This window comes from Canis aureus, chromosome 14, assembly GCF_053574225.1.
Source record: "Canis aureus isolate CA01 chromosome 14, VMU_Caureus_v.1.0, whole genome shotgun sequence".
Classification (NCBI taxonomy): domain Eukaryota; kingdom Metazoa; phylum Chordata; class Mammalia; order Carnivora; family Canidae; genus Canis; species Canis aureus.
The window spans coordinates 10,631,513-10,645,530 of NC_135624.1; the positions used below are offsets into that span (position 1 = coordinate 10,631,513).

The following is a 14,018-nucleotide window of genomic DNA, read 5'->3' on the forward strand; positions in this document are numbered from 1 at the left end:
ATATATTATTTTGAGAACTATAAATATCTATGAGGACTTTTGCCATCTGAGTTCTACTTATCTTCTTTTTTTTTTTGTATCAAAGCTCTGTTTTCAACTATAGATTTTCTTATCGTGGAGTTTTTAGGATAAAATTCTGTCACAAAGCAGGCATTTTCCTTTAAGGGACCTAGCTTTCTGACTTCCCCTTACTCAGAGAAGTGTTAATGTAGGCTCTCTGAGAAGATTTTCTAACTCCATCCTCAAATTCCAACAAATTGAAATTTGGAATAATCTGCATCAGTACTTGCATAAACTGTTATTGCCCAGAGTTGAATATGAGGAAATTTTTTTGAAGCCTTGTCTAAATATTCCACCAATACCAGAAGCAACCCAACTTGCACTCTATAATTTTGTTGAATTAGAAACACAAGAAAGTGGCATTGTGGAATATAACATTAAAATAGTAATATATAAACAAGAACAGAAAATATAGAAAATATCTTTTATTCTTGTGCATGACTTTGAATGTTGACATAAGTTTCACTGTGATAGAAGTGTACATCTTATATGAAATTCTATTTAGAAATATTGGTCATTAACTTGTAATTTAACAAATCTATTATGGAAACAAAAATGTACATCCTTCTTTAAGAAGATATTGGAACTTTCAGTTTGAAAGAGAATCATACATGAAAACAAAGATAATTCCTATAATAGTTTAATCTATACCTTATATTAAATCTAACAACTAACAATTATGAGTGTCTACTATCTCGAGGTGTTATAATTTGACATTAATTTCTGTAACATGAAAGTACTATATTATGCGCTTTCAGTGAATTCAGTAATTATTACCACACTTTTTATCCAGTTTGTTTTTAGCATTTCGTAAGACACATTAAATCCGAGAAAAAGGGATCCCTGGGTGGCGCAGCGGTTTGGCGCCTGCCTTTGGCCCAGGGCGCGATCCTGGAGACCCGGGATCGAATCCCACATCGGGCTCCCAGTGCATGGAGCCTGCTTCTCCCTCTGCCTGTGTCTCTGCCTCTCTCTCTCTCTCTCTCTGTGACTATCATAAATAAATTTTTTAAAAAAAGTGTTTAAAAATAAATAAATAAATAAATAAATAAATAAATCCGAGAAAAAATAACAAGTAACAGATAAATGCCCACTAAACTTCTCTGTCATCATATTAAACAGCTTTTTTCACTTTGGCAAAATGAATATTGCCATTTTATGACTTTCAGATATTTCATAAAGTTTGTTAGAGCATTAAGAAAATTAAAATAGCTCAAATCTGTTTCTAACTTACCAATGATTCTATCAGATTCTTCTACACTGAATATTCTACTTCATTGTAGAATTTTCTGTATTCCTACTTCATTGTATATTGACATAAATGTAAGCAGCATGGCACATTAAGGTTTTGAGAAAAAATAAACTTCTCCAAGAAGTCCTAGAAAGACAGGTCATTCTGAATCTCTCACCTGTGCTTTACTTTCACAGTGAAGGTAAAAAGGTAAACATACTGCCTTCTCTTTTAGCTTTAAAACACCAGCAATGTTTGTTTTTATGTAGTTTGTGAAAATCATACAAAAGGATGATTAACTCCTATTGGAAATCTTTTAAATTCCCAGCTCACTGAGAAATTTCAGCAATTTCAACATCTTACTTACTTTTTATTTATGTGTTTATTTTATGTGATGCTTTGATAGAAATAATAGTATAAAGTCAAGCTTCTTAGAAAATGTTTAGTTTTGCCAAACTTAACAGTATCCTTTCCTTCAAAATGACACGTCTTAATATATTCTGCTAATGTTTACCTAGAGTTAGCATTTTCTTAGATTTAGTAATTGTTTATTTAAAGATCTATAATAATTTCTGCAATTAATAGCCAAATATTTTTGCCTAAAGGTTAAGTAGAATTTCAAATATTTATGCTATTAATTTTTATTTATTTATGATAGTCACACACAGAGAGAGAGAGGCAGAGACATGCTATTACTGTATACTAATAACATTCGACATGCCTTCTGACATGCTGTGTGAGTGCTTCCTCAAAATCTTCAAACTTCCTCAGAAATAGAGTGCCAGAAAGTCATTTATGTAAAAACTGTTTAATATTTACTAACTTATTACAGAGCAGTTTGTTTTTTAATTTTTACTACATTAGTGTTTAGCATTAAGACAACAGTGGGTCAAGTCAGGTGTTCGTGTTGAAGGTTCACTGGAGTAGAGTAATCACAACATGGTCGTCCCTGCCTTGCCATAACATCTCTCCTTCGAAGTCAACCAGTCCATGCTTCCTGGCCCGCATGAGAATGCCCACTACTTTATCTGAAATACGAACATATCTGTCAAAGAGATCTCCAAAAGTGACCTGGATCTTGCCATCTCGCCTTTGGTGGGCCATTGTACGGATGATGAAGCACAGGTCCATGATCTCTCTGTAGATGTGCTCCTCGGCTCGCTTGGCCCTTTCTGCGGTTCTGGTTCCCTCCTTGGGACGGCCATAGCCTTCATCCCCTTTGTGCAGGCGGGTGGACATGGCCAGCTGATAATCGAATTCTTCACTGAAAGGATTGAGCTTCTGGGATTGTATGTGTTCATCGGCCCATTGTTGCCATCTCCCTTTCAGGTCATCCACTTGGCTATATTTCCGCTGGGCCTTGCAGCTGAGTTTCTCTGTAAATCTATTCGCCCTAAAAGGGAAAGAGGGTGAAGAATCAAGATACTGATATTTAACATCCAAGTGTTGCTTTCTCTTTGTAGTGCCTGCACGTAGGCAACTTAATGTAAGTCTATTTTTTTCATTATTAACAAAATATAATCACAACATAATTTGAAATGAAAGAAGAAAAAGTATAACCGTCACACCATTCTTTATTTTTATTTGAGGATAGTTGACAACTACATTGTTCTCATTTTGGTACACCATAAAAATATATTAAACTCTACTTCAAGAAAAAAGCTTCTTTACACAAATATTATGTAATATGTATGTCTTAAAGTTGCAAGCTGATAACATTTTAGAATTGGAGTCCTATAAATGCATTAAGGAAACTATTTTGTATGGGACTTCAGAAACCAGTTATTTCGAAAAAATAAGACTTATTATACTAGCACATATACATTGTGTATTATTCACTTATGTATACATAGATATGTGTAAACCATATATGGATTTTCAATGAGAGCATATTTATACTAGTATCAATGATGTGCCTCAAATTTTGGAGTATCAAGTTGTATAGGTGGAAGATGATTGCTAGCAATAATAACATTTATTGAATACTTTGTGCTGGTATTCTTCTAAATGCTTTTCATTAATATTTCTATAACCATTCTATGAGATAGGTGCAACTATTCTCACTTCCCAGATGGGGAAGCTGAGGTCAGGGTGGTTAAGTGACTTGCTTAAAGTCACAAACCTGTTAAATGATAGTTGTGGAATTTGAACCAGGCCTGTGTGTAACTACTGTGAAATAATGTCCTAAACCAGGGGCAAAGGTAGTTTTAAACACCAGTTGTCTGAGGCTAAAGTCAATACTCTTCCCACTGTGCAGTGATGTCTGTCACTCATCATGCAGGTACAGTGTCCAAGAAGTAGGTGAATTGTGTTTCAGATGTGTGTGTGTGTCCTTGCAATTTGGACTCCATTTTCTTATTTAAAAAAACCAACCGAAAAAAAAAATAAATAAATAAATAAATAAATAAATAAACCAACCGCCTTGAACAATGTGGACCAGAAGTATCATGAAGGTACAGGCCTAATTTTAAAATCAGTAAAATTTATCTTTAAAAGATTTCTCTGTCTTTTCTATAGTTCCAATCTCCTCGACTCTTTTTCTCGGGTCTCTTTGCCTTCACAAGTAAAATATAATTCTTGGATTATCTAAAAGTCACAGATTTGTATTCCTCATTGTTACAAGTGACCCACCCTTCCTCTCCCCAATACCAAGTGGCCTCATGTCTGGAAGCACTGAGATTGGAGATACAAACCCTCACTTCAGTTGTTCACATGAGCAGCAGGCCTCAGCTAAGTAGCCCTGCTATCCAAACTCTCACAATTTTTATTCAAAACCCAGTTACAGGTCAGATGTGGGTATTCTTCACTATCCAGTCTCACTTCCTTCCTGAAATCTGGTTAGCCAATGCAGGAAACGCACAGACATGGATGGGGAGACACATATACTCATATTAGCATTTTCAAAAGAGGAATAACAGCCACTAGATGGCAGACTTTCACTAATTCCCAGGTTTTGTGTGTTCAAAACTGCTTGCTTTCAGTTTCATTATTACAAGAGAGCTCAAACTAGATATGGTTTAACACTGATACATAGAACACTGATACGTATAGCACTTCTCTTCTTTGTAGCCACATCAACAAAAATATATGGCCAAGTTAAGTGGGAAAAAGCACATAAGAAACCGTATGCACAGTTACTGCAATTTTTAAGTCACATATATATGGAAAAGTGCTAGGAATTTCACCACACTGAAACCGGATGGATTTCTCTCAGCCCTGCTGGTCCTCACTATCCCCTGCCTCTCCAGAGGCTGTCCCTGTTCAGCTTCCCAGATATAGGCTGTTTGATCTCATTATCAGATGATAGCAAACACCTTTTCCCCTTAGAACCATGGCAATACGTGACAGGCATAGTCTTGAATAGCAAACTCAAGCCCATCCTAGTGTAACCCAAAGCTCATACCAGATTTGAAGCAGGGACATCCTGCAAGAGAAGAGATTTGAAACACCTCAGAAGAAAGTGAAAAGAATAGTTTGTTGACTCATACTTGTATCTCCCAAGTGTCAATTGCAGTTCTGTCCTATATTATAAAATGTAATACAGTTGTCCACAATTATTCACAGTTTCACTTACCCGTGGGCAACCATATTCAGGAAGTAAATGATCATCCTTCTAATGAGTCATCAGAAGGTCAGTACAAGAGTAGCCTAATGCCATTATCACGGTACCTACATCATTCACCTCACTTCATTTCATCATGTAGGCATTTTTTTTTTCTTTTCTTTTCTTTTTAAAGAGAGAAAGAGCACACACAAACAGGTAGGGGCAGAGGGAGAGGAAGAGAGAGAATACCAAGTAGGTTCCATGCCCAGTGTGGAGATTGACATGGGGCTCATTCTCACAACCCTGAGATCATGACTGGGGACAAAATCAAAAGTCAGACACTTACCTCACTGAGCCACTCAGGTGCCCCTCCTTATGGAGGTTTTTTATCATCTCACATCATTCCAAGAAGAAGAGTGAGTATAGAACAATAAGATATTTTGAGGGAGAGAGACCACATTCATATACTTTTATTATAGCACAATGTTATAATAATTCTATTCTATTATTATTGTGGTTAATTTCTTACTGTGCCTAATTTCTAAATTAAGCTTTTTCATAGATACATATATTAGGAAAAAGCATAATATATATAGGGTTTTTGTATTTCCTGCAGTTTTAAGCATTCACTGAAGGTCTTAGCACCCACAGATAAGAGGTGGGAGGGTACTGTAAATCTTCCCTTTAAGGAGCCCCTGCGCATGTTGGCATACTTTCCATCTTTTATCAAAGTATTTATGACACTTAGTCTGTGTCAAACTTTAAGGTACTTATTGGATAGTCAATAATTTTTTTAAAAAAGTAAATAGACATTAAAAGACATTCTTGAAAATAATCAGTAATACAAATGTGAATATATGGTAAAATTCTAACCATATAAAATGCATACACATTTAGGATGAAGAAATCGGTGGCATGTGCATGATTGAAAACAATTGTCATTATCCAGATGGCAGTTGAATTTTTTCATTTTTTAAAAATTATCTTTTCTATTGATACCATATTGATTTTATAATTTAAAGCAAAAAAAAAAAAAAGGAAAATATTCAAATCAGCCTCCAAAGGAAACTTATTTAAACTGCATGTTATATGGCTCTCTGATTCCCTGATGTAGGGATTTTTTCTCTCTAATTTGCATTAGGAACTTAGAGTCCCTGAGTTTTGAAACTCTATGTCATTAGGGATAAGGTTGAGTTTGGCAAGACAATAAATCTCTGAGGAAGTGAAGGATTTATCTTCTAAAAAAGCACCTCCTAAATCTTAATGTCCATTTGTTATATCGTCAAATTGTAATTTCCAGTAATAGTAGAGAAGAAAAGCAAAGGAATGGGTCTAATAAGCGAGAATTAGAACATAGGTTATAAAAAATGAAGTACCAGGAGGAAATACACCTTAATGAGTATTTGTCTCTATCTTATAAATGTTCTGTATTGTTTTTGTATTTCTGATTTCTAAAAAGTCTCAAAGTTAATGTTTAAATCACGATTAGAAAATCTTATACCTTGAATATCTTCTTGGTCAATGAACATAAGAAACGATATACCAGTTTATCCTGTTTTTGTTTTTTTTTTTATCTTCAAGTAAAAATGTGAATAATAGCTTAGATTGAGATTTAGAAAAAAAAATCTAGCTTAAATTTGTAGAAAGCAAAGCCAAAGACTGGCATCACATCCATATTTTAGGATGGTAATATTTCATCTAAATGTGTCTTCTTAGTTTCTTCATTCTTAGTAAACAGAATTTCTTGTGGTGAATCAAATATTTCCCTTGTCCAATTATGTACAAAGTCACTAATTCTACCAAACATTGTAAGTGTTCTAATTGGAAAGTGTGTATTCATTCATTGAGATAAATTCTGAAATTTATTTTTGGTCATCTTTTTAAAAAGATTTTATTTATTTATTCATAAGAGACACAGAGAGAGGCAGAGACATAGGCAGGGGGAGAAGCAGGCTCCCTGTGGGGAGCCTGATGTGGAACTCGATCCCAGGACCCAGGTGCCACCCAGGTGCCCCTTTTTTTTGTCATCTTTAAAAATGGCATCAATTTGAGTGTTGCTTTCTCATGTGAATATGGGCTTTTCAGCAATGTATTGAGAATATAGGAATTAATTGTATCACAGTTTTATCATTTTGGAGTAATAATTATGTGGATGAATTGTTAAAAATTAATAAACCCAATAGGAAATAAAAGCTCTGAAAGGTATATTTCAAACTTAACCAAGTTCACTGGCACTGGAAAAGCTCTGGTAGGTGGCCTTCACCTGCATCACCAAACAATGCTTCAAAATGTCATGGGGCCCAGAGGTGAAATTTTCTGGTCTAAGTCTTAGATCTGCATGAAGAAAGCAGAAATCCGCTTTCGTGGCCCCACCTCGTAGACTCTCCTGTGGACGGAGTATTTCTCCTCTTCACCTGGGAACGTCTCTCTGTCAGTTGAGCAAATAATTTCTGCCACCCTTTCCAACTTCCCAGGGAGGTGCTGGGGAGAATTTGCTCATCTGTGCATTGGTTTGCTTTCTCCTCTCCACAGGAAGGATAACCAATTTGACTAATTGGAAGCATGCCATTCAGAGGGTCACATTTATCTCTGCCTATTATCAATCAGGTTTGAGAGCCAGGCCTGTGACTCCACTTGCAGATTGGTCACTGTCCTCAGAGTCCATAGAAAGGGTCCCATGCTCTAGAATTGGGGTCAAATAGCAAAAAGCCATACTTTGGCCTCCATTTCCAGCAAAGTCCTTCAATACAGTTGTACTCAGACCTTACACTTTGGGTGTTACTAGATTCTGTTAATGAAGCTGACACTTTGATCTCCATTTTGGTTTTTTGAGTCTGTTTTCTACTGAGAGAATCAGCCTAGCATAGTGGTTAAGAACTCTGTCATCAGCCTTCCCAACTTCATCACTTACTAACTCTACGACTTGGATACATTTCTTAATGTCCCTGTGAGTCAATTCCCTTCTCTATAAAATAGCATTCTTATTCTCAGCTATTATTATTTTTGCTGAATATAACTTGGAGGAGAGGATGAATAGATGATTGGCACTTTAATATTATACCATTAATGTACAGGTGAAGGATGCAGTTTCTTTTGTCTAAAGGAGCTGGAGTGAACAAGTCATGTAGCTATACAATCAAAACACTCAATATTTTTTAAATAAAGCATAAAATAAAACTAATTTCATAGTAAAACCTAGTTAGCAAAACTCTGTTAGTAAAGAATATCTCTACTTTTTACCAAACCTAACTTGTTTGATTTTGTTATCCATGGAAATTCTTAACCACCCAAAAAACTTTCTTTTTACTTAAACATTCAGGATACATAATTTTCTCCCTATTGGTAGATATGGGTAAAGAATAAAAATAAATGAACAAATCCTCCTTTCATATAGGCTTACTCAATGATGCCATGCTCATTTCTCAAGCAGTACTTGAGAGTCTCATCAGGCTTCTGCTGAAGCTTCCTGAGCACAGCTAGGATTACCGCTGACATTAAGAGATGCTGTTCCTGCACACGACATTCTGGTACCTTGTGTACTCTATGACCAAGAAATGAACCAAAGAAGGAAAGAAGAGATTTAATCCCACCCCTGCACCCCAACCCTGAGGATCAGTCTCCTAGCAGCCTGTAGGGTTGGGATCACCAGGAATGGCCCCTTGCATTATAATGCCTAGAATGTATTTAGGAGCTCCTCTGGGTCCATTGCTTTGCATAATTAATATCAAAATAACTCTGTGGGTTACATCTATTTTTTAGATGAGGACAAAGACATAATTTGCCAAAGTAACCATGATTCAAACCTAACTGTCTCTCATTCAAAGCTTATGCACCCCTCCATCACACTAAGAAGGTGTCCACGTACATGCCTGATTTTAGGAACCTGAGGAGGGTCCTGTATGTGCGCCCTCACTTCCAGGTGAAACAGTTGAGAGTGTGGTGAAGAGAGTGAAATCAAGAGCAACATTGCCTGGTTCAAATCACATAGGCTTTACAATCTTATACAAATTCTTTACTATATCTTTGTCTTATGTCCCCATCTGTCAAATGTGGATATTAATTATACCTACCCATGACAATACTGTGAGGATTAAATGAATAAATATATGAATAAACATTGACCCCCAGCTGTCCCCTTCCTACCTCTAGCCAATCCAAAGTACACTGACAGATCTTCACTGTGACATCCTCAATCTTTATTCTGCTGGGTTCTATTCTTCCATTTCTAGCAAACGCACACTCGCACACACACATGCACACCCAAAATCCACAAGGCCTGACATGGTTCCATATTTCCTGGTAGGATAATTATTTCTGATGATGAATTTCTGTATTAATATAAGTAGAGCACAAATCCAAATCTCTCAACACATCTTCAAAGCACTGCAGGGAGAGGTAGCACCAAGTCTGATTTCTAAACATTGCATTTGGAGACAGGCACATCTCAGCTTTGTCACTAACTTACTGGGTAAACTTGCCCTCAGAGCTTTAGTGCCCTCATCCCTAAAATGGAATAATAATACCTGCTTCATAGGATCATGAGAATTAAAAGGACAGAACATGTAAAATGCCCATGGCAAGCACTAAATGCATGAAGGTTGTTATAATTATCTACATTTGCCGTTTCAGTTTTCTTGAAAGCATGGGATGTCATAGTTCTAATTCTTTCAAAACACCCTTAAAGTCACAAACTGTGACATATTTTTGTCAAATTGGGTCCTCAGTTTTGTTCTTTACTTTGTTTCATAAAGTTTAAAAACATACCTATACATCTAATATTCCCAAAGGGAGTCAGTTTGTAAGCATTCATCATATCAGAGACTTTTCACATATTTTGGTTTTTTTTCTTTCTTTCTTTCTTTCTTTCTTTTTTCTTTTCACATATTTTGATAGTCTATGGTTGTGGAGTGAAATAGCCAGACTTTCTATTGTGTGTGGTGTCTTAAAGTATGTACTTTTTTGTCTGAATAAGTGTATCAATTTGACTCAGTGTTTGCGTGCACGCGTGTGTGTGTGTGTGTGTGTGTGTAGGTGTATGTATCTGATATCTAAAAGTTTTAGGGTTGTGGTATTTTAATGACTTAGCTTTAATAGCATCTCTGTCTTTGTTTAACAACAGAACAAACTCTTTCTGAAAGTGTGAAAAATTGCCAAATAATAGACTCTCTACGAATAATAATAGGTTTTATACATGGAGCATATGTGGCAGGTAGTGTGCTAAATTCTTGGAAGCCTTAATCTCAGTTACTTCTCCCAATACAACAGAATTCATCCCAAAAGGTCACTGCTGCTATCATTTTACAAAGGAGGAAATGGGCTTAGAAAAATAATCTCTGTGACGGGGGGGTAAGAGGTGAGAACATTTAAGATCTACTCTCTTAGCCGCTTTCAAGTATGTAATACAGTATTATCAACTATTGTTGGGGCAGAGCTGGAATTTGAACTTGGGTCGTCTAACATCAGAGGCTACTCTCAAATTGGATAGCAGCCTCCCACCTGTTTACAGGGTCATAGAGACGTGTGTCCCACATGCACTATGTGGGTAGATGTGTCTCCTGATAATACTATGGACTGATTTGAGACAAGGGAAACTTTTGCCCAGTCCTAGTCTACCAGCACTAGTCTCCACTTCTTTTTGACCCCAGCTGTCCCCTTCCTACCTCTAGCTAATCCAAAGTACGTGGACAGAAGATCTTCACTGTGACATCTAGTCTTTTTTTTCTAAGCCTATTTCCTCCTTTGTAAAATGATAGCAACAGTAACCTTTTGGGATAAATTCTGTTGTATTGGGAGAAGCAATTGAGATTAAGGCTTCCAAGAATTTAGCACACTACCTGCCACATATGCTCCATGTATAAAAGCTATTATTATTCATATAGAGTGCATCATATGTGCATCCTAGTCTGCACTTTTTCTGCAGAGAAATAAGCCAATTTGTTACTCATCACGAAATTTATTTTAAAAATGTACTCAACACAGACATCCTTCTCTGGGGGCTTCACCTTTGTTGAGGCTAAAACTTGAGTGTTTGGTTCAAAACATTAAAGAAACAAAAGAGTTCAGGCCCTTGACCCAGAAGTCCGTGTCTAGCTCGGCACTGCTCCTTTAGCTCAGGAGCATGCCTTCCCTACAGGACCTTGCGGCCTGCCCAATGTTTAAGATTTTCACTCTACCATTGGTAACATTTCCCTGCCCCAGGCCCCCTGGCTGGTTGGGGCTCAAAGGCAGTATAAGGAGCTGGAGGGGGGCATTCACTTACTGGGAAGGCAAGGGGCGTTTGATTCTGGTGGCGACCACCTGCTCTCCATCCTGCTCGGGCCTCTCCTCAGTCTCCCCTCCGTAGCCACTGTCCTCTGTGTCTATGCTGTCACTCCTCCACTTGGGCCCATCCTGTTCCATCTCTTTCCAGCCTTTGGTCAGCTCAGATACCAGGTTGGCACATTTTCTCCTCCGTGTCGGGGAGCCATGGCTGTGGAGCATTCTGTCAATGTCATTTTCTGGCTGCCCAGCTCCAAGCATGTCGCCATCCTCGTATCTATGGCTCAGATGGCTCACATCACCTCCTCTCTCATATGCTTTGCTGACAACTGTCTTGGTCACCTCTTTCCTTTTGATATGAGAGACTTCAGAGGCTTCCTCAGAGCTTTGTCCATCTCCATGGCCCTCTGGCTTTTGGGAGGGAGACTTCAGGGTGCTCTGAGCTTTCTGCTGGGGTGTGGGGTAGATCACTGGCTTCGGAGCTTGCGGTGGGTCTTGGGCTCCTCCCGGCTGCCAACCTGCAGGCTCTTGGGCCTGCCTGGTGCTGTTCTCATTTGCCCACTGCTGCCAGCCTCGGGCCAAGTTGATAACCAGGGTGGCTGTGCGTACCTTCCGGAGGGCACGCTTGGCTGGGCCCTCTTCTCTTGCCTTTTCTTCCGGAGCCATGCCTTCTCCTCTCTGCTGGGAGCCTGGGAGTATGAACCATGGAGTGCCGAGATTTAAATAGAAGCAGAGAGAGTGTGTGTGTGTGTGTGTGTGGTGGGGGGAGAGTTTGGTGATAGTGGAAACTATGTTAAACATTTCTTGCCAAGACGTGGTGCCTTCCCCGATGGTGTGCTTTTTTTAAACCCTGACGTCTCCAGTTTCATCACAGCAGAGGGACATCTCTGCTGGGAAAGGACAGTGATATGCACTCCCTTTCTTCTCAAGTGCCAGAGTGGAAACTACTAGATTTGATCATGTGCTCAGCCTTATGTTCTTCGTGACCTTAAAATATGGTCCTACCATTTATAGCATAAAATATGTGCACAAATTGTGCTAGGAATATTATAGGCTTGTTCTCATTTAAATCTCAATATAGCTCTTAATTAGTCCCATTTTATAGCAGAGTACAATGAAATCTAACTTCCTACGGCTAATAATATCTGCAATTCAAACTCACATCTGTCTGATTCAAAACTTGTGCTTTTTATTCTAGTTATCAAAGACCCTGAAGTCCCTTTTTCTTTTGTCTTCACCCCTATTCGATACCTCCTTAGAATCACCTCCTCCAACCTTCATTTTCCAGATGGAAAAAGTGAGGCCCAAATAAGGAGTAGACGAAGGCCAGGTTTTTCAGTCATATTGATAGAAAGATGAGGATCAAAATTTTGGTCCAATTTTAAATCTTTAAATTAAGACCTACACACATGTTGAACTTCATAGATTATTACTAAGATCTTTTCAAATGTTTTGAAAAAAAAATTTTTTTAAAGAGCATTTAAAGACAAAATGAGCAAATGCTATCGGAAGTAATCCTCACCTGACCTTTTGTTTTTAATTACACATCCTTCTTTCACGGGCCTTTAGGTAGATGCAGAAAAAGCCATTCATTCAATTTTCAGAACAAAGGTTGAAATGTAGTTTTTAAAAAGGACTTGCTAGACAGGTTATTTGGAGAGAAAATGAACCATATATGAAGAGTGCTAACCAAATAAAAATGCTCAGGACTCAGCACTGAATAATTTCTTAAAGTAAGACAAAGATATTTTTTTCACACAACAGTTCTTTTTTTTATAAATTTATTTTTTATTGGTGTTCAATTTGCCAACATATAGAATAACACCAAGTGCCCCCCTCAGTGCCCGTAACCTAGTCACCCCCACCCCCCACCCGCCTCCCCTTCCACTACCCCTAGTTCGTTTCCCAGTTACGAGTCTCTCATGTTCTGTCTCCCTTTCTGATATTTCCCACTCATTTTTTCTCCTTTCCCCATTATTCCCTTGCACGATTTTTTATATTTCCCAAATGAATGAGACCATATAATGTCTGTCCTTCTCTGATTGACTCATTTCACTCAGCATAATACCCTCCAGTTCCATCCACGTTGAAGCAAATGGTGGGTATTTGTCATTTCTAAGGGCTGAGGAATATTCCATTGTATACATAAACCACATCTTCTTTATCCATTCATCTTTTGATGGACACCGAGGCTCCTTCCACAGTTTGGCTATTGTGGACATTGCTGCTATAAACATCGGGGTGCAGGTGTCCCGGCATTTCATTGCATCTGTATCTTTGGGGTAAATCCCCAGCAGTGCAATGGCTGGGTCATAGGGCAGGTCTATTTTTAACTCTTTGAGGAACCTCCACACAGTTTTCCAGAGTGGCTGCACCAGTTCACATTCCCACCAACAGTGCAAGAGGCTTCCCTTTCTCCACATCCTCTCCAACACTTGTCGTTTCCTGTCTTGTTAATTTTCCCCATTCTCACTGGTGTGAGGTGGTATCTCATTGTGGTTTTGATTTGTATTTCCCTGATGGCAAGTGATGCAGAGCATTTTCTCATGTGCATGTTGGCCATGTCTGTGTCTTCCTCTGTGAGATTTCTGTTCATGTCTTTTGCCCATTTCATGATTGGATTGTTTGTTTCTTTGCTGTTGAGTTTAATAAATTCTTTATAGATCTTGGAAACTAGCCCTTTATCTGATATGTCATTTGCAAATATCTTCCCCCAATCTGTAGGTTGTCTTTGAGTTTTGTTGACTGTATCCTTTGCTGTGCAAAAGCTTCTTATCTTGATGAAGTCCCAATAGTTCATTTTTGCTCTTGTTTCTTTGGCCTTCGTGGATGTATCTTGCAAGAAGTTACTGTGGCCAAGTTCAAAAAGGGTGTTGCCTGTGTTCTCCTCTAGGATTTTGATGGAATCTTGTCTCACATTTAGAT

The 14,018-nt window shown here is 38.1% G+C and overlaps 1 protein-coding gene across 1 annotated transcript; it reads right to left on the reverse strand.

Moving 5' to 3' along the window:
• Positions 1–2,083: 2,083 nt before the first annotated feature.
• Positions 2,084–11,811, reverse strand: ABRA (actin binding Rho activating protein). The gene is made up of 2 exons (XM_077846950.1): positions 11,095–11,811; positions 2,084–2,684 (listed from the first exon to the last, which is right to left on the reverse strand). Exons 1-2 carry the CDS (start codon positions 11,757–11,759, stop codon positions 2,207–2,209), a joined length of 1,143 nt encoding a protein of 380 aa, XP_077703076.1. The 5' UTR covers positions 11,760–11,811; the 3' UTR covers positions 2,084–2,206.
• Between the last annotated feature and the right edge of the window lie 2,207 nt (positions 11,812–14,018).

What these genes read in the sequence shown, in the direction of transcription:
- ABRA (XM_077846950.1), bottom strand. Translation starts at nt 11,759, where the DNA reads ATGGCTCCGGAAGAAAAGGCAAGAGAAGAGGGCCCAGCCAAGCGTGCC. An exon ending in AAACGCCCCTTGCCTTCCCA is followed by an intron (nt 2,685 to 11,094) that starts GTAAGTGAATGC and finishes TTTCCCTTTTAG; the next exon opens with GGCGAATAGATTTACAGAGA.